Source organism: Lepidothrix coronata, unplaced genomic scaffold (assembly GCF_001604755.1).
Source record: "Lepidothrix coronata isolate B3197 unplaced genomic scaffold, Lepidothrix_coronata-1.0 Scaffold198, whole genome shotgun sequence".
NCBI lineage: Eukaryota > Metazoa > Chordata > Aves > Passeriformes > Pipridae > Lepidothrix > Lepidothrix coronata.
In genome coordinates this window covers 1514661-1533806 of record NW_016690378.1, presented here as the reverse complement: position 1 = coordinate 1533806, position 19146 = coordinate 1514661, and the positions used below count along the sequence as shown (strand labels likewise).

At 44.5% G+C, this 19146-nt stretch overlaps 1 protein-coding gene and 1 long non-coding RNA gene across 2 annotated transcripts; one reads left to right on the top strand and one right to left on the bottom strand.

Annotated features, from left to right (window-relative positions):
* Positions 1-1992: 1992 nt before the first annotated feature.
* On the bottom strand, positions 1993-11521 carry LOC108505695. The gene is made up of 3 exons (XR_001877580.1): positions 11365-11521; positions 2604-2707; positions 1993-2144 (listed from the first exon to the last, which is right to left on the bottom strand). It is a non-coding gene; the product is annotated as an uncharacterized LOC108505695 (long non-coding RNA).
* Positions 3677-18974, top strand: TNFRSF8 (TNF receptor superfamily member 8). Its single transcript, XM_017831951.1, has 11 exons — positions 3677-3748; positions 8784-8874; positions 10407-10532; positions 11191-11346; positions 11440-11533; positions 11973-12256; positions 12465-12575; positions 13087-13134; positions 14242-14267; positions 15328-15535; positions 16704-18974. The coding sequence occupies exons 1-11, from the start codon at positions 3677-3679 to the stop codon at positions 16946-16948; spliced, it is 1461 nt and encodes a 486-aa protein (XP_017687440.1). The 3' UTR covers positions 16949-18974.
* The last annotated feature ends 172 nt before the right edge of the window (positions 18975-19146 follow it).

Below are 19146 nucleotides of genomic sequence, written 5' to 3'. Positions count from 1 at the left end.
CTCCCTCACCTCATGAAGTGTCTCAGTGAGATCACGTTGCACCAGTGCTGCCCTCCCTCCTGCCTGTCCTTTCTGGGCCATGGAGAGATTTCCAGAGAAGTTCAGTCCGTTGGCTTCCCTTGCCATGCCCAAAATCACTGGGCTCCTGTGTGTTGTCACCACAGTGTCACTTTGCAGGATGCCCAGGGACAGAGCTCCCCCATAATGCACAACGAGGTCAAGAAAGTAATTCTTGGGTTTTTTCCTTTCTTCGTTTTTTTTTTTTATTTATTTTCCTTCTTTTAACCGTGAGATTCTCTGTGGTTTTTATTGCAGGAAATGCCTTCGTTTCTCTTCTCTTGTTTAATTTATACCCCCAAAGTGCACGGCATTTTTCCCAACAAGCACTGCCTTTGGTGCTCCTGGTGCTCCAGAAGCCCCTGGAGTTTCAGGGTCTGGTCTTGTTCCCCCTGGCTAAGGAGCAAGAATTTGGTGATGTTTTTTCTCAGCATACTGCAATGCTCCAAATAGCAACACTGACAGACACTGAAATACAGATTTTAGACAAGGTGTTTTAATATGTGTCCTTTCAAACTTCATGGCCTCTTTTATCTCTTGGACAAGGGTTTAGAGATGACACTTCTCTCTGTGTGTTTTTCCTCTGATACAGCTGGACCCATATTAACTGAACATACATATTTAAACCCAGGAGAAACCATGCTAAAAGTACAACATGAGACTAAAATCAGCCACTTCAAAATTAGAAAATGGCACGAGTACTTTTGCTTGAGCACATGTGTTCCAGTGCTGCTTCTAGAGTATTCCATGGCTGCTTCCTTTGCTGGGCTCTCCCTGTTTGGTGAACAGGCAGTGCTGAAGGGATGCTTTGGGCACGTGGTGGAGGCTTTTCCTCGTGGCTTGGTTGGGTCTCTGCGTCCTCGTGCTCCAGGAATCAAGTGACATTTGAACAACTGCTGACTTACAGGACCTCCTCTGATCCCTCTCAGCTCCAAGCAGCTCACACTGACCAGATACCCTATGCAGAAAACACCTAAGCTTGGCCTGAACTAAATAAGTTAAAATACAAACTGCCAAGGAACCTTATCTTGGGGCATTGCTACCTTTTAACACCCAAAGCAAAAAGGGATTCAGACATTAACAGATGCGTGCAATCAAATTAACATTATAAATAATAATATCATGAGGGGCTTCCCCTTTTCTCTGATAGATGTTGTCCCCTGATGGAAGACCAGAGAAATAGGGGTTCTTTGTTTGCTTCTGTTTGTTCTGCACTTTTTTTGTTTTCACATTAACACAGAGGACAATTTTCTAGGAAACGCAGCCGACGTGTGGAGAGCAGCAGCGTGGGCTTGTTATAAACTGGAGGTGCTTCTTCCAGTTACTAACAGAGCTTCCTTTGGAAAGCCCCTTTTGTTGTATTTCAAATCAAAACACGCAAAGTCTGACATGAATGCATTCAGCTGGAAGTGCAGGCTGGGATGTTCCCGTGAAACAACCTCTTCATTGCTGTTCTTTTGTTACAGACCTGAGGCAGCACTGTGAGAGGTACCAGCCTTTCTGAAAAAACAGCAGCAACAATAAGCCCTTTCCACTTCCCATCCTTTTAAATATCTGGTTCAATCAAGAATGAGCTTGAGAATAAGAAGTTCAAGGAAAAATGGCAGCTGGAAGCCTGGTTTCACTTTGGACATGTGAGTGGATTCTTTCTTCTGAGGAGGACTGATCTCCTCCTGCAGCCTCTCCCTCAGGGAGCTTGTCATGAGCACCTTGTCCCTTCATCCAAGTCATCTCCTTCTGTGAAACCTTGTAAATCTTAATGGCACCCCCTCCTCAGCCAAATTTGACTGAAGTTATCCAGTGGGTTCAAAAATTATTGACACCATTCGTTAAAAAGGAGCTGATATACATATATGTACATATACCAAATGCTCAGTGTGCTTGTTTCAGTCTTACTTTATCTGGAAAACGGGCCAGAAAACTCTCCCTGTTGCCAGTTCTGGGAAAGTCTTTCACACACAGTGTTTTTTGTACTCACATACTTACTTTTTGTATCAGATACTCTGACCTCAGCAGTGGAACTTAAACCTTCCAAGCTGTCTCTTGTGTTGGTGCCTGTCCTTTTACTAGAGGAGCTTAGATAGGGGCTGAGCAGAGAAAAAATACCCAGAGAGGAGAGAAAAAAAGACAAGCAGAGCTCACCAATTGCCCTGACCATTATGTCATTTGAAACTGCATTTATAGATTGGGAGAATTGCTTAATGGCATATTATTACAGAAGATTGAGGTGTTTTCTAGCCCATTATTTAATTGGGAAAAACAGCAACGTGATACTCTGACATTCAAATACTTAGTTGTCTCTAGGCCTTCCAGGCATATCTACCCCAACAGCTTTTATAGCTAAGAGAACTTAGAAACTGAGCATTACAGGGAAGGGAGGAGAGTGGAGTTACACATCAAATATACTCCCTGCAATGTGCTGAAAATGCCTGGGGTTTATACAGTGGCATTCTGGAGAAAGAAATCCAGGTAGTTAGTCAAAAAGACAAGAGTTACAGCTGTGAGTTAGAGAAGATATTTACACAGGATCCCTGTGGAATGCTCACCTTTGGTGCTCATCTGTGAGGCAGTGGGGTAGCTCTGGGTCTTTAGTAAAATAATCATTTGTCCAACTTTCAATCTTCCCTCATTTCTTTCGGTTTTCTTTTTGCTGATAAGGGTGAGAAGCAACAACAAAAAAATTAAAACCGAACCCAGAGGTGTGAGAATTCAAATTGTCATGATTTTCCTGTGTACCTCAGAGAGGTTTTCAAGGCACTCTGCTCTTTTTGAAGTGGCTAACCTTCACTTCTGACAAAACTCCTAGGGCAGATAAGAAGGCTTCATGACACATTCAATCAACTGAAATCTTTCCAGGCACCAGTGACAAATGAAAATGAGCAAAATGGTGAGTAGCAAACCTAGGCATGATTGTCAGCAGGAGGAATTTATTTCCAGTGGGATTGGAGGAAAGGGAAGGATTCTCAAGAGGATGGTCTGTGACATGTTGGTGTTTAAGTGGCAACATTTGCAACATGTGGCAAAATAGGTAAAGCCTAAACCTTGGTGGAGTCACCCTGGCTGGTTGTGAGTCTTCACCCTCTCATGCAAACAGGAGCAAAACGACTGTATTGAAAAAATGAGTGTTTTTTACTGGGAACTCTCCCGGGGCTTGGTCGTGGCTCTCGAAAAACTGGCGGCTGGATGGGGCAGGGCTTGGCCTCGTGCCTGGCCCAGACTTTGGGTTGGTGAAGTGCTCTCTGAGGGCAGCCCAGATGACTCAGGAGGCACCAGCACAGCCAGCCCTGAGCCTCAGGGTGCAACCTGGGTGCTCACACCCGACCCACAGACACCCGACAGCGCCGGGACCCGGCGCTGAGGCGGTTTGGTTTTGTTCTTTTTTTAGGTTTCTTCTGGGGGCAGCCCCCCCCATCTCTCCTTCCTAAATTGTTTTCTCACCTCGCTTGAGTCTCAAAGCCTGTCCCTTGCTTGTCTTGAACAGCTGGAATGGCCCTGGACTGAATGAACAGACACGGAGCAAGGCTGGGCTGGAGCCTGGAAGGATCTCGGCTTCCAGAAGGAGCAACCTGGCTGTGCCACCTGCAATGCTGGGAGCCAGGGATATCTAACACCACCTCAGATGGCTGCCTGCAGCCTGGCACTGGCACTGCAGCTCCTGCTGCTTCTCCAGGACATCCAGACATCCCTGCAGGTAAGGCAGGGAGGCACCAGGATCCTGCAGCCCCTCAGGACAGCAGGAGCCTGGGGAGGTCCGGGGGCAGGGCTGGGGGCTGGAGAGTGGGTGTCCACAGACACAGGGTTTGTGCAACGTGGGGGGATAAAGGCATAAAGCAGAGCTGCCAGGAGAGTTTGCCCTCTCTGGGAACTCTGCAGGCAGGAGCAGGGGCTACGAGCTGGGATCTGCATCCCCATGTTGGCATTGCTGCAGCTCCTGCAGCTCCAGGCACATCGCAGCTGGGGAGGGAGGGAGGGAGGGAAGGTTTGCTTGGGGTAGGGGGGCTTTTATTTCTGCCTGTGTGCTCTGTGAAAGGCACATTCCTTGCAGAGCTTCGTTCAGAGCTGCAGCTCATTCTGCTGAGGCGAGTCAGGAAAGGCAAATTGAAAGGTGTAGAGGCAAAACCATAACAGACCTTCCTCTTTACACCCCCCCCCCCCGACTCTGACTTCCTCATGAATCCACTATTCTTTCTGAATCAAAATCACTTAAAATAGACACGGCCCTGCAGCTGCACTCGGTGATGCTGTAGGTGCACACCAGCTCCCTGCTCAGATCGTATCAGCTCCTGTGGCTCTGCTGCCACCCCGACTCACCCCCCTCCTCCCGTGGGTCACCTGGCAACGAGCCCTCAGCCCCTGGCATAAATCCAGGTGATTTCCCTGGCCAGCACCGAGGCATGCACCTTAAAAAAAACAAAGGTCAGTCACAGAGACTCTCTGCACAGGTACAGTTAAGTAGGTGAGTAATTGCCCTCTGTGCTGGATCCTGAAACATATGAATATATGAAACATATGAATATATGAAATATATTCATATTTTCCCTTGCTGGGGAAATATGAATATATATTAACCCAAGAGACCCGTCTGTCTGAATAATAAAACATCACTTGGGCTGCCAGGAGGTATTTTACAAGACATTGGCTCCAATCAGATCTTTGAAAATAACCAAGTCCTGCATCCTCTTCATAGGCATTTGAAAAAGGTCCTCTTGGCTCTTTTGGTAAGAGTAGGAGTTTGCTCTTGCATCTGTAGTTGTAAATTCCCCTCCCACGTGGCAAGTTTGCTCTACTTTCCCCTCCTTATCTGTCCTGCCACTGTCTCCTTCCTGAAGTACAGAGGGATTGGAGTCCTTGCTCACCTGGGGAGTACTTGGGAGGGCATTCAGATAAACTTGTCTGGCCTCCTGAATGCAAACTGTTTTAGCAGAAAGGCAAAAGAAAAAAAAAAGGGATGATATTTTTGCTAGTTGATGTCACTTCTGGTGTTTTTTTCACAAAATGAAAGGAGCTGTGAGAAAATCTGGGTTTTTTGGATAGTCATTGTCAACATGCAGACTCACTGCAAAATCATCAGCTGAGACAAGCAACTGGCTTTTACTGTCCTGCATTGCCTCAATCACAGAAATACCTGCTTTTACTGATACTGGAGTACAGGTGATACTATTTAATGTGAGCTAGTAACAGCTTACTGGTCATATTTTTAAGCCATGTTCCACCTTACTTAAGTCCACAGTTTGGGTTTTGTTTCTTTTTCTATTCAGTGAACTCTCATTTGTTGATAATGTCTTTATTATCAAACAGATGGAGCTTGACAACTTGAAGCCTTAGATTACCAGCTTCTTCAGTACTGTCAGAATTTGGCTAGAAGCTTGACAGGCAGTTAACTGTTTTGCTGCAGTATTAGTCAGTTCTAGAATAGCCACTGCTGGTAGAAATCTTTTTTTTACTGTAATGTGCTTTCTTCCTGACTTACAGCTCATTTGTAGCAAATTTCGTGCTCTGCCTCACCATCACTTTTTCTCTATGAGCTCAAAAGGCCATAAATAAATGAGTCAAACCTTGTCCTGACTGAATTGCAGAGTAGCCCACTGAATTCAGCACCATCTTTACAACTGCCATTATTTAATTTGGAATAGCAAACATGTTTGTAGAACCAAGGAAAGTGAGAAGAGCTACAAAAAGCCTACTTTCTAAAACAAAGTCTCACAAGAAAGCACTGAAAAACCCAAATGCTTTGTATCTAATATGTCTGCTCTATTTAATTGGGCCTTGATCTGCAACACATTTAGAAAAGAAAAAAAAAATAATTGGCCTGTTAGGTCACTGAAAGCCTAAACCAGGGGATCCCTGGGGATGCTGACACAGAGCAGTCCAAGTAGGATAAGCAGTCCAAGTCCAATTGTGGTCTTTCACCACGTGTATTCCAGCTCCTGCTAAATCCCAAAGCTTCATTTGAAGAGCATGCAAGAAAAATTAGTGAGATTCAGCCTCTGTCTTGCTCCAGTTGAACAGCACACTGAATCCAATTGAAGAATTCCTTGTACTAGAGCAAAACCAGATGTAAATTACTGATCTGACAGAGACTCACGACTTGTTCAAATCTGGTCAAAAGGTGTGGACAGATTAATTTTGTGGTGAGAAGCTCTCTGCTGCACTGGGCATTGTTTGCTGCTCCAGCTCCCCTTCCTCTCAGCTCACACATCTATCTGTTCCCCTGCAGCTGGCACAAAGCAGCATCACCTCTGCACTGTGTCCTCCTGTCCAACCCTGATCAAACCCACTCTGACCCGGGACACAGACGCAGAAATAACGGCTCTGAGGTTTCCCATCACAGCTGACAGAGACCTGTCACACCCAGGGCAGGAGTCAAACAGCTTTAGGATTTAGAGGGGAAAAGCTGACAAGAATGGGGACATGGTGACTGAGGCTGAGCATTGATATGTGTGTGATTTATCACTGAAAGGGTCCGTGCTAATTTTTATACTCACGAAACGCCCCTACTGAACAGGGGCAACCTTAAAGCCATTTTGCAGGTAACTTGGATTAGAAGTGGTGGTGCCCTCAGAAGGTGGTTTGTCAGCCATAGAAATCCTGCCATGATTTGTCAAAGTGAATTCTTTTCACAGCTCAGTGAACAGTACAAGGCTGTGCTGGATGCTTGAGAGCAGCATTTGCTGGGGAGGTGTGGATGATGTGTATAATGTAGCTGTAGGGTAGAGCTGCCCTCCTGTGGAGAGGGGGGAAAGAAGGTTCAGTACTCTCTTTCTTATGTATATTTTCATAAATTGTGTGGTATCCATATCTAGTTCATGCAGTAATTTATCACTGCACTGGCATCAGGTCAAATTCATAATCATAACATGCACTGCTGTATCCAGGAGCAGAATCTAACCCTGAACTCCTGATTTCCATATTTTAGAACAAGGTAACTTTTTAAAAAGCTGCCCTTCCCTCATACTTTTACACAGGCACTCTTCCTTCATTTAAACCCAGAAACACACAGATATACTGTAAGCTTGTGTGCTGCATAAATAATTCAAGAATTTTGTTCCCACCCTGGTTTAAAATTCAGCTGCATTTGCAGCCAGAGTTGGTTGCCCAGGAAGAGAAAATCATGTGTTTGTGGTGACTTACAGAGAATCCAATCCAGTCCGATTAGCTACAGCCAGGATGCTGTAGCTTCTTAAATTTTCTTCCTAAAAGCAGTTAATTCACTTCATATCACTGTGGTGGCTCAGGAATGACCCCTGGTGTGGTGGCTGGTGGTTTGGTGTCGCTCACTTGGGGCTCAGTGGCTGCCTGGCCAGGCTGGAGCTGCACACAGAAGTGAGGAGATCCCACTTCCCTTTCCTGCAGTCTGGGGCTTCCTCTTCCGAGCAGGAAAACACGGGGTGCACGTGTGGAAGTGAGATCTGAGTCAGGCTGAGCAGGCAGAGCCTTCTGCTCTTCCTCTGCAGTCAGACAGGAAAAATACTCATAGGGAGGTTCTGGCCCAGGGGTGATGCAGAGATGTGTCACATTCTCAGTTCTGTTACTGGTGGAGATCAATGAAATTTAATGGTTTCAATGTGTTTCTATTTCTTGCCCTTCTGTTCATTTCCTCCTTGACTGAAAGTTCTGTTTTCTGATGGAAGTTAAATAATTTCTGTGTGTTAAACAGACTAGGCTGTGAAGTGAGTTAGGTAGTGAGATTCTGCACAGTGTACAAAGGCAGCAGGTTTTATTTCAGAGCCCAGTGGGGAATTCATCAGCAGAAAGTGAGATGGAGAGTTTCTGAAATATTTAACTGCTCTACCAGTATCGTGTCGGAAAATCTCAGGGGAATCTGCTGATTGATTCTTCACCAAAAAAATCGCTGTTTATGCCTTCTAGCAAAAAGTGAAAATGAAATTCAGATAATAACAGTTTTAGGGGATTATTAAGGGAGATGCCAAATTCAAAAATCAGATTTTCTCATCAGAACACTTGTGGCACCGTAATTTCCCAGAGCATGTGGTGGCCCAGCCATACAAAAACAAAGTCTTGTTATAATGTTTCTTGTTCCAATTCGTAGCCCAGTCTCGTTTTCTAAGCCAATATTAGAACTATTGTGTGGTGGGTTTTTTTTAACTAAACCAGTATCGGTTATGTAGTAACGAAAGGTTATTTCTGAAAACCTTCACTCACAGCAGAAGTGGGATGAGTTATTTGAATAAGAGCTTCATTGTGAGAACATTTGCAGCATTCTTTCCAAGGCAAAGCCCTCTTGTGCTCTCAGTGTAGGATTTGCCCCTAAATGAGAAATAAAACAGTTAATTGGTTTATAATAAACACATCCTTAGGTTGATAAACTCAAGCATTATGACTGCATGAATAACAGAAAAACCTCTTTGCTGCCAAGAGTTACTTCTGTGCATTGCAGCCCGTCTGCCTGGGTTCAGATGATGCTGAGTATGGCACCACCTTTTACTCCACTGCACACAGAGCTGGAAATCCTTATCTCAAATGAACATGGGACCATTTCAGGACAATGATTTTTATCCTTTTTTTTTTTTTTTCTAACTGCTGCGAGATTTATAAAGGAGATGGAGGCATTAATTTAGTTGCTTTGGGGATACTCGAAGTTTCAAAAAGCTGTGGGCTTTTTCTTACCATCTGCAGCTGCCATCCCTTGGGACAGGTATTGGGATCTGCCCTAGTACAGAATTAGTTGTTTTCTGATTGTGTCTTTTGCCTGTCTCACTTTCTAGACATCATTAACCCCATCTCATTCCTGTGACACACGTGGGAATTGGTTCTATGATGAAACTTCACAAAGCTGCTGTTACCAGTGTCCCTCAGGTCAGTATGTTTATAAAATAATCAAATTTACATGGAGTCTTTCTTGGAGAGACAGTAGGAACTCTGTGTATCTGTAGAATTGCGTTTTGTCCCTGAAAAAAAGAGCAATTTCATGAATCACTGTCTAATTGAATCTAGATGTGAATCTGTTCTCCACTGCCCTGCTCCTGTGCATGCAAACAATGCGCAAATTGCAAACTAGAGAACTTGGCAGACTTTTAATGTGCTTTTTATCACTTCACTGGACACTGAAGCAGCCAGAAATAGGCAGAATTCATTTCAGCTTCCCTCGGGGTGTGAAATAGCACAGTGAAATTAGACTCGGGGAGTTTCTGCTCACAGACAAACAGTACAAAATGAAGGCATGGAAAATCTGATGTTATTCTCACAGTCACAACAGCTTAGAAAGTGTCTCACGTGAGGGAGGAAGGGAACAGCCCTTGTCTGGGGACACTGAGAGCTTTGCTAGAAGCTGGTTGTGACTCAAAGGCGCATGAGGTCAGAGCAGGAAACACCTTGGTGAGACAAGAGCTCTGGAAATGTCTGAAACTGCCCCTATTGGCCAAAAAACCCCTCGGTGGGTGGGGCATTTTGTGGTGCTTCACCACCATCAGTATCTTCTCTCAGAAATCTGTTCTTTTTGTTTTGTTTGTCTTAAAGGAAATTTCTGACATTTATTTGAGCTCTGATAATACAGAGGGGTTTAGTGTTTGATTACCAGCATTTTTGTGCAGTTCCCTCAGGACTCCCACTGGGACATCCTGTACTGCTGGCCACACCTTCCTTCAGAAGCTGTACAGGTAAACAAGAGCAAGGGATGGAGAAAATAAGAAAAGAGGGAGCTTGTGACTTAGAGACAGTCCCAAGGAAAGCTCTTTTCTCCTCCAAAACCATTCCTTGCCGAAGCTCCTGTCAAGACAGATGTCATAGTGAGGTTTGTGAGAAGCAGAGATCTGATTTACATCAATAAGCCACCAGTATCCATCATTTCACCTCTGCTGATTCTTGTCACTCGTTCCTTGGCTACGTCCTCATGTCAGTCCTGGACATCTCCTCGCATTCTCTCCACAATAAAAGTTATAAGAATCCTTTTTCATTTTAATCTTCCACTACTCCTCCAAGCATATCTGCTGCAAACAGCTGCTCACTGCAAAGGAAAAGCAGCTTTTCTAAAAGTCCTTTGAATTGAAGGAAAGAGGAAACCATGAAAACCAATCACCTGGGAACTCAGGAATGGCAGGACAGTTGCCCTCACTGCAGACTTGGTGGTCTTGTCTGTCAGCAAATGAGTTGCCACGTGCCCATTCTGCAGCAGCCCATTCCAGCTGGGATAATGTCCCACCCCAGGACAGTTCTGAGCCTTTCATGCTCAAATGGGAAGGGCAAAAACGTGCTAGAGAAACCAAATGACTGTGGTAGGGTGTCTAACAGGTAAAGGAGCACACAAGACACTTCAGGGTGGTTGTCTCCCATTATTCTGAACAGGTGCCCGGCATATTTTGATTTGTTGATTTATTTTTTTTTTCCTCCAGGCTCTGTTAAAAAGAAAGCTTGTCCTGAGAACCCAACTGCAGACTGCATGAGGTGTGGGCCTGGGCAATTTGTGAACACAGAAGCCTCGAAGCTACGATGTGATGCCTGTGTCTTATGCAAAAGAGGTTTGCTTTCCCCAACACATATCTCACAATTATATTCCCTCTATGTATTTTATTTGCACTTTGTTCGTATTTTATCCATTTAGAATTTCCAGCAGCAGAATTATCCATCCTTGGTTACTGATTTAGAGAGCAGAATGATACCTTGGCACATTATCAGTGTGGCTTCCTGTGTGACCCGGGGACTACCTAAAAACTCTTCTCCAGTGCTATCCAAGTCTGGATTCTACTTTCTGTCTTATATCACAAGCCACTGTCTAAAGGCTTCTCCAATTATTCATGACTTAAGTTGCCATCGTGTGGCTTTAAACTGACAGAGAGTAGGTTTAGATTAGATAATGGGAAGGAATTCTTCCCTGTGAGGGTGGGCAGGCCCTGGCACAGTTGCCCAGAGAAGCTGTGGCTGCCCCATCCCTGGAAGTGTCCAAGGCCAGGTTGGACGGGGCTTGGAGCAGCCTGGTGGAGTGGAAGGTGGATGGGATGACAGGGCTGGAACGAGATGAGCTTTAAGGTCCCTTCAACCCAAACCATTCTGGGATCATGAGGAGTGCCAGCACCTTGTTCTGCCTCCTGAGCCTCCTGGTGTCGCTCAGCTTTGGCCCCCTTTTGCATTTCCCTCGCAGGGTGATCCTTTGTCACTGCCTCTGTTTCTTGCCCCCAGAACTCGACCTTGTGGAGAAGGAGCCCTGCTCCTTCAACTCCAGCAGCGTCTGCGAGTGCAGGCCGGGCCTGTTCTGCCAAACATCCGCCCCACACACCTGTGCCCGGTGCCAGCCCCACACCACCTGCCAGCCTGGCTTTGGGGTCCGAGTCAGAGGTAGGAATTCCACTCTACCTTTCCCGCTCTTGGCCGTGGGCCTTGACCTGGTGCGTTTTGGTTGGTCAGTCCCCAGTCATTGTTTTTATTCAGGCACCTCAACACGTGATGTCACTTGTGAAGAGTGCCCTGCTGGGACCTTCTCTGACCAAAGCTCCAGCACTGACAGCTGCAAGCCCCACACGGAGTAAGTCCCTAGTTCTTTAACGTGACTGATTGATTAGCTGAAATTAATAAAGGATGAAATGGGACACGCCAATTCTGGTGCAAAGTATACAAACTTATCTTAGAGGCACTGGAATAGCTTTGGGGCCAGGAGCAGAGGTTAGAAAGCCTCTCTCTGTAGCTGTTGCACAGTCCCTGGAGTGAAGGGAGGGAAGGAGGGAATCCCTCTTGCCTTGTTTTTAGTTTACAGTGGAATTCTACCCCGGGTGAGTGTCAGGTTTGCATCCAGGTCAAGAATTAATGCCACGGGGGTGAGAAGAAGGTTAATGGCTTTGACACTGAAAGCAATAATTGAGGGTAGTACAAAAATTACCAAAGGGATGTTTGTCACATGGAAAATGCTCCTCTCTTGTACCATGGCAGTTTCTGTAGCACTGACACCCGTTCTCTTTCATTCCCAGCTGTGCCAAGTTAAACAAAGTGGCACTAAGCCAAGGAAATGCCACACATGATCAGGTTTGCCTGGACCAATCGCCCACCTATCTCACCCAAAGCCCTTTGTCCACGAGATTCAGCAATGAAACAAATCACTCTGACCCAAGGAGCCTTGAGGAGAGCCTGGTGACCATTGCTGGTGGTGACCTTCTAAGTGCCACGACAACCAAAAACCCCAGTTCAACTCCTGAGGGGAAAGATCCGACTGACACTTTTCCCACCTCAGCCAAGGGGGAGATGACAATGGGAGGTAACAAAGCAGTTACTCTGTTTTATTAAAGCTCATGTTTTATTGGGAGATATCTTTGGTAAACACACTTTTTATGTGGGAGCTTCCTGCAAATGCCCTATGACTTGTGAAACGATGTCCATGGGTCTGTGTCCACACACATGGATCTACTCAGAGCTCCTCCTCTGCCCTTCCTTAACCTTTCCTGTGCTCCCTTTCTGTGCTGCAGGTGTAGTGCTTTGGGCAGTGGTTCTCTGTGTGATAGTGCTCCTCGGGGCCATGCTGTTTTTTTGGAAATGGAAGGTTTGCAAGAAGCGGATCCTCGTCCTCAAAGGAAAGCGTGAGTTTTTAAAGCTCCAATACCTGGGATGCTGTTTGAGCTCCCAGTATAAGCCAAAGGGGAACTCAAATATCCCAGAATTTTATGGAGGCCCCTGGGGAAGAGGATGTTCACTATAGCCTGGTGAAGGCAGGCCAGATAAGGGTTTTAGGCAAGAGGAATACGAAATATTGAAGCAGCTGTGAGTTTATGGAGGGCAGGGAAAGGGTAACCAGCAGTTTCTTCTCTCAGCACAGATTAAATGATACCTGAAGTGTTGTGTGACTATTTGTTGGTTCTGGGAATGGGGATGGGCTTTGAGCATGAGAGGAAGAGTGATTTTTACTGACACTGACTCTCTGTAGCTTCACCTGTCAACTGTGTGGGGTGTGCCTGTGGAACCACATTCCCTCTTTATAGAAAGCAGGATGTGCACGTTGTAGGTTGGTTGTAGATCTGTGGGTGTGGCAGAGCTGTTAGAGCCTGCAGGCTCCACGGGGACTTTGACTAAGTGGAAGGTTTCTTTTCTCAGCACATCTGCATTCTGTCATCGCACACAAATACGGCCTCAAATCACCAGGTGAGTGACTGATGGACCAGCACTCTGAAGAATAAGTGGAGAATTTTAATATGGAGCTTTATTTTATAGAGTTTTAACTTAAAAAGTGGGAGTTTTTCATGTCACACCTCTGTCTCTGCTGCCATGCACAAGGCCAGCGCTGTCCGGATGTCACCGGGTGCCACCAGATGGCACTTTGTTCTCACAGTATATGAAGGGTTGGGTGATGGGTCAGTGCAGGAAAGCAGTCAATTAATTTCTGGACAATAAAAAAACAAAACAAAACAAAACAAAAAACTGTGTGTTAGCCATAGCAGCCTGTACAGATCCCCCAAAGCACACACAGTTTGTCCAATGAGCTGATCCCCTCTCATCATCCCAGTCTATCCCATTGATAGATCTAGTCTGGTGTGTTAGGTTCTCCCAATCACCACAAATCAGAGCATTTAATACTCATTTATTCAGGAATATGGTTTAAAGCAGCTTAATTTTCCCAAAATGGATTTTTTTTCCCCTCCCTCACTTGCATTACACAAAAACCCTGTTACTGTGCAGCATTTCCGAGCTGATGCACTGAAAATAAAGGTAGTTGCACATCAGGGTGGAATTAGATAGTAGGTCTGAGCTCATCATGCTTCACAGTGCTGCAGGATGTTGTATACTCCCTCCTCCTCACCTCTCTTCTTTCCCCAGCATTCCCTGGAATCATCTAATGAAATTACACATAAAATCCCATCCCCTTAATATTCATCTGACCACACGATGAACTGATCTAGCTTGTTAATCCTGTAGAAAGTTATTAACTTTTTTTTTTAATAAACCTGTCTTGTGCTTATCTCGACAAGTTTCATCAGTTCATCATTTCATCAGATGAATTCCAGTGGTGTGGGGAGGGTGATGCAAAGGGCCTTGGGCAGAGCAGGATCTCACAGTCTTGGCAGCAACACTTTGCTGGTTCACCTCAGCTGTGTCATTTGAGGGTGCCCTCAGTGCCAGGAAAACCGTGGTGCAGGTGGGTTGGGCAGTGGAGTGGTTTTGGGCAGGGCCAGGTGGCCTTTCAGAGCAAACATTAACATTCTTGTGACTGTGTGAATTTTCTTCTGGTAATTTTTCCTCTCTCCATTGCAGGTTCCGACCCAGGGGACAAATGTGCAGTAAGTGTGAACAATATTCCAAACCAGATCCTTTCCAGGCCAATGCAAATAGTGTTATTTTTAAATGTCCTGCCACAGAGTGCCAGGCTTTTTGCTTGGACTTTCCTCTACAATGTGTGATCATCAGGCTGCAGCAACCAGCTGTACTAGGACTTGCTACTTTCGTGTCTTGGGCTGGGTTTAATGTGGTGTTAAATAACGTGATGCTGCCAATCTTGCTTGTGAGGGGAGTATTTGGTTTGGTCTCATGCCATTAATGGTGCATTCCATGGGACAGGATCCAAAATCACAGGATGAACATGCCCTTTCTTCATTCTGGGAGAAATTTGTCTGTCAGTCCCTACTTTGTCTGTCAGATATTAATTTTTCCAATGACTCTTGTGGCAATCATCTATTATAATTTTAGAGTGTCATTGCTAATTCTTGAATTGTGAGGAGTTTCCACTCTTGCTTCCTGAGTCAGACATGAGCAAGAATTTTAAACTGCACAATGTTTTTTGTGGGGTTTGAGTTTGTTTTTTTCCTTTCCCAACCTTCTGGAAACACAAATAGAGCTAGGAACCTTTGACCTCTCTCAGATTCTGGCTCCTCTTTTAAAGAACTGTTTGTAATTAATTCCTCACCTAATAGGTAGTCTGTGCTTGTTAGTTCTACCTGAGGTTCTGCTGAGGCAATTCCATTTTGAAGTTAAACCAGTTCAACCTCTGGCTCGTTCTGTTCTTCCATGGGAGTGTGGTAGATCTTTGCAAAACCTAAGAGGTAGCTAAACCATATATTTTCTTCAGTGGAGATGATGGACATTCTTACAAATGTCATCAAAAATCTGTAAATTTAGAACGCTGGTTTTTAAATATAGGCTTAAGTGATGCAGGAACCTGCTTCAAAGAAATTTAAGTTCCTATACCTGTCACACACTTCAGAATTCTTCCCTCCCTGTGACAGTGGTGCTGTGAGGTACATCCTGTTGTCCTGCCTGCCCTGGAAGGGTTCTGCAGAATCCTTGCCATCTTCACAGTGTTTTTACATCCACCCCACTTTTGCTCTCTGTTTGTGTTGGCAGAAGCTCCCCCTGACCATTGAGAGTGGGCCAGAAGGGAAGCAGTTAATTGGAAGAACCCTCCCTTTGGAAACCAACAATAACTTGGTCTCCAGCACAGAAAAAGCACAGAGTCCCCATCGGGGTGTGGCTGAGGTGACACCCAGCAGTGGCAATGGCCCAGACTGTCCTGTGGATTCTCGAGTCAGAGACCACACCAACAACAGAATTGGTGAGTCTTGCTTTTTTTTCCCCTTCTCTCTTGTTTTTCCAGTTTTTCAGCCATGTCACATAACGTCATTCCAAGATTACCAATAAGATGCAAAGTGTTCAAATCTGCTAATAAAGACTGGAGCTGAATCTCCAGAATCTTTGACACACAAATATCTATTCATCTGAATATAACACTTTTTTATTTTCATGTTTGCCTTAGTCACTTATGAATCTGACAGAAAATTCCCTTCTTCCTCCTATTCATTCCAGAAGATGTAAATTTACACAAGAAATTTGAAAACCAAAAATGTATCAGCTGGGAAATGATGTTCTGAGTGGGAGTGGTAGTTCACATCACTAAACTACCATTTGCTTCTCTGGGGTTCACATTAATAGCTGGAAATGTGTCTCCCATGTATTCCCATGAAGTCTTTGACCATGGCACAGGGTGGGAGATAAAGCCAGGCAAGGGAGCTCACTGAGGGGGAGAATTGTTACCTGAGACATTCTGGCAATGTTTCCAAACCCAATTTTGAGGTTATTTGAAAGTGTTATTTTTCATATTACAAGAGCTGACCTTTCCTTACGAAACGAGCTTTCTGTTTTTACTGTGAGTGATGGATTGGGATGAATGTGATGATTTGACTTACCATATCCAAATACCTCCAAGCAATTGTGACCTGCAGTGTCTGATTCTGAATTAAGTGCAGTGGTCCAAGCCATTGCAAAGGCCTTATTTACCTTTTTGTGAAGGAGTATGTATAACAAGGTGGACACAAAGTTCAAAGCTATCCCAGAAAATTTTGCAGTTTATTCTCAGCTGGAAAGAATGTCATTTCTTTGCTGGTCTTAAGACCCCAGAATTTCTGTGCAGTGCTGATCCCTGCCCAAAGGCTGCTTTCAATGCAGGTGGTGTTGTTTCTTGAAACAGCAGGGAAATAAACCTTGGATTCTTTATATCTGGGCGCCAATTAATTGCTTCTTCTAGCAGACTTTTGTGAGTATTTTCTGCCTTTTCTGCTCTGTCCTTCTGTAGTCCTAGCTCAGTGGCTTCATCCCATGGAAGCTCAATCTACTTGACCTGGAATGCCCGGAGTCCTAATAAAAAATGTTGCGTGATAAGGAGCCATCTCTGGGGCCAGCAGTGATTGTTCACTACCCTCAGCACTCCTTTTTTCCTTCCTCAGAAAAGCTCTACATCATGAAGGCCGACACTGTTATCGTGGGGTCCGTTGCAGAAGTGGCCGGTGGCAAAAACTGCGCTGCCAGAGGATGTGAAAGCAACGCTGACGCCCAGGAAATCATGGAAGAGGAACTGGGAATGCACTACCCAGAGCAGGAAACAGAGTCCTTTCCAGGGAATGATGTAATGGTTCCCGTGGAAGAGGAGGGGAAGGAATTCCACCACCCCACCACTGCCACAGAAAAGTGACAGCCCATGGAGATGATGAGCTACAGGAACATCCAGTGTTACACTAAGTCTGACTCTGTGACAAGTGCCTTGGGTTACTGGGAGACTCCTGGAAAACACTGAAACACACTCAAACAAGGAGAGCTAGAACCTCCTTCATCTACCAAATGACAGGAGTATCCAAACCGTTGGCCTTCATAGCTGACGTCAAATATTCCTCTTTCCCTCTCTCTCTCCCAATATTATGCTGGAAACAAATTTGAATCAAAGCTGCACAATTCAGAGGACATCTGGATGTCAGCTGAAGTTTCACAGCTTGCTTTCTCTGTGTGAAGGAATGGACTGAAACCTATGTCTGGCTACTTCTATTAGCTATGAAAATTCTGGCCAGGGTTCCGAGTCAAGCTTGAGATTCAGCCATGAACGTCGTTGAATAGGTTGTTTTACTTCCAGTACTTCCAAATTTGTCACATATTTTGCAACATCTGGCATTTTCTTAAGGCCTCAACTCTTGACTGAAAGTGATGACAACTTCAGTTTTCCCTAGCACAAACAACTCTCAGGATTGTGGACTTCATGTTTTTTGAGGAAATAGGATCAAAAGGTGCCACACAGGCTCAGAAAACGGAAGGCAAATAAAACTAATTGAAGTCCACTGTACTTCAGGCCATTCTTTCTAGGTTTTGAAGCCTGATTCATGTTTTTGACTACTTCAAATCATCACTAAGTGTATGAAATGGCCTCTTCTGATGGAAACTCACTGAATATTTGGTTATTGGGTGACCTACAGGTTTAACCTGGTGTGGAGCTTGTAAAAAGAAGAAAAACTGTTTTTCTACAGAAAGAAAAGACTGAAAGAGAGGCACAGCAATTATTTCCTATAAAATCTACTCGGTTTAGAATTGTTCATCATCATCAGGGTGACACTGATTTGCATATGCTTTAAAAACAAAGCTGTTTTGTGGTCGACTGGCTCGTGTTATGCTATTTTTCAGTCTTTCATGCTGCTTGTTCAGTAACTGTAAATGTAATAGAGCTGACTATACTTTTGCAGAGGACAATGGAAAATGAGCAAGATGATAAAGTGTGTCTTAATAGTCAAAAAAAGGAACCACAAAAACCATTGCTTGCTTTGCAGTTTTGCCCTGGATGAAGTACTGTAAAAACAGCTGGGCAGCTGCAGTGACTTCTCTTAGAACACACAAAAGGAACATAAGGGCATAAAAACACCTTCTTGGGCCAGTCTAGGAGTATGAGCCCAAAATTTTATCTCTGGCAGTTGCAGTCAGGGATGTCAGTTAGGAAGAGCACATCAGCCTGGCTAATATCTGCTGGCTAATATTTCTCACAGTTCTGCAGCAGCAGCTGGAATTGGATCAGGACGTCCAGGAGTTTGTCTGAGCCTTTGCTATTCACTCATATTGCCACTAGTTTTTCTTCCCTCTTTTGAATTTCCTGGTACAATCTTTCCTCCATAAGCACCCGTGGCAACAAGTTACAGATACCATGCCCCGTGTAAAGAAGGACTTTTAACACTTTTAAACTGGCCTTTTTATTTCAGTGCCACTAGTTCTTGTCTTACAGAAGTCAGTGGCTTGTTTTTGTTGGTTTAGGTTTTGTTTGTTTGTTTGTTTGTTTGTTTGTTTGTTTTGCAACAGAGTTGCTTTTGTGATTCTTGATTTTGTGATTGTATCCTCCTCAGCCTCCAAGCCGAATTCCCATCTCCTCCTATTTCTCATGTAACTTAGATGCTCCACTGCCTTGGTCACTTCAGTTGACCTCTTCCACATCTACTTTAACTTCACTACATACTTCATTTTAGAAAACACCAATTTGTGAACCGACAAACTGAAGAACCACTTTCACCTGGCTGTGGTTGTTCAGGGCTGTTCTGCAATTACAGCTAATTGTACCTCTCAGCTCTATATATAAATTAATGTTTTTTACTGGAGCAGCTTTCTAGGTGAACCGTATGCATTGCAACCTGCTGGATGTGTTATAGCTGGTTTGTTTAATAATGCTGGTAATCTCTGAATTAAAAGTTACATGGATTTTAAGCCATGGCCATGCTTTTCTTGTTTGGTATGTAAATGTTTCATTGTTGATAATTTCAGTACCTGTATCGGTCACAGAAAAATATTTTTGCAGAAGAAATATTTTTGCAGAAGAAATATTTTTGAAGAAGAAATATTTTTGCAAGAAGGCCACTTGAAGCTCAT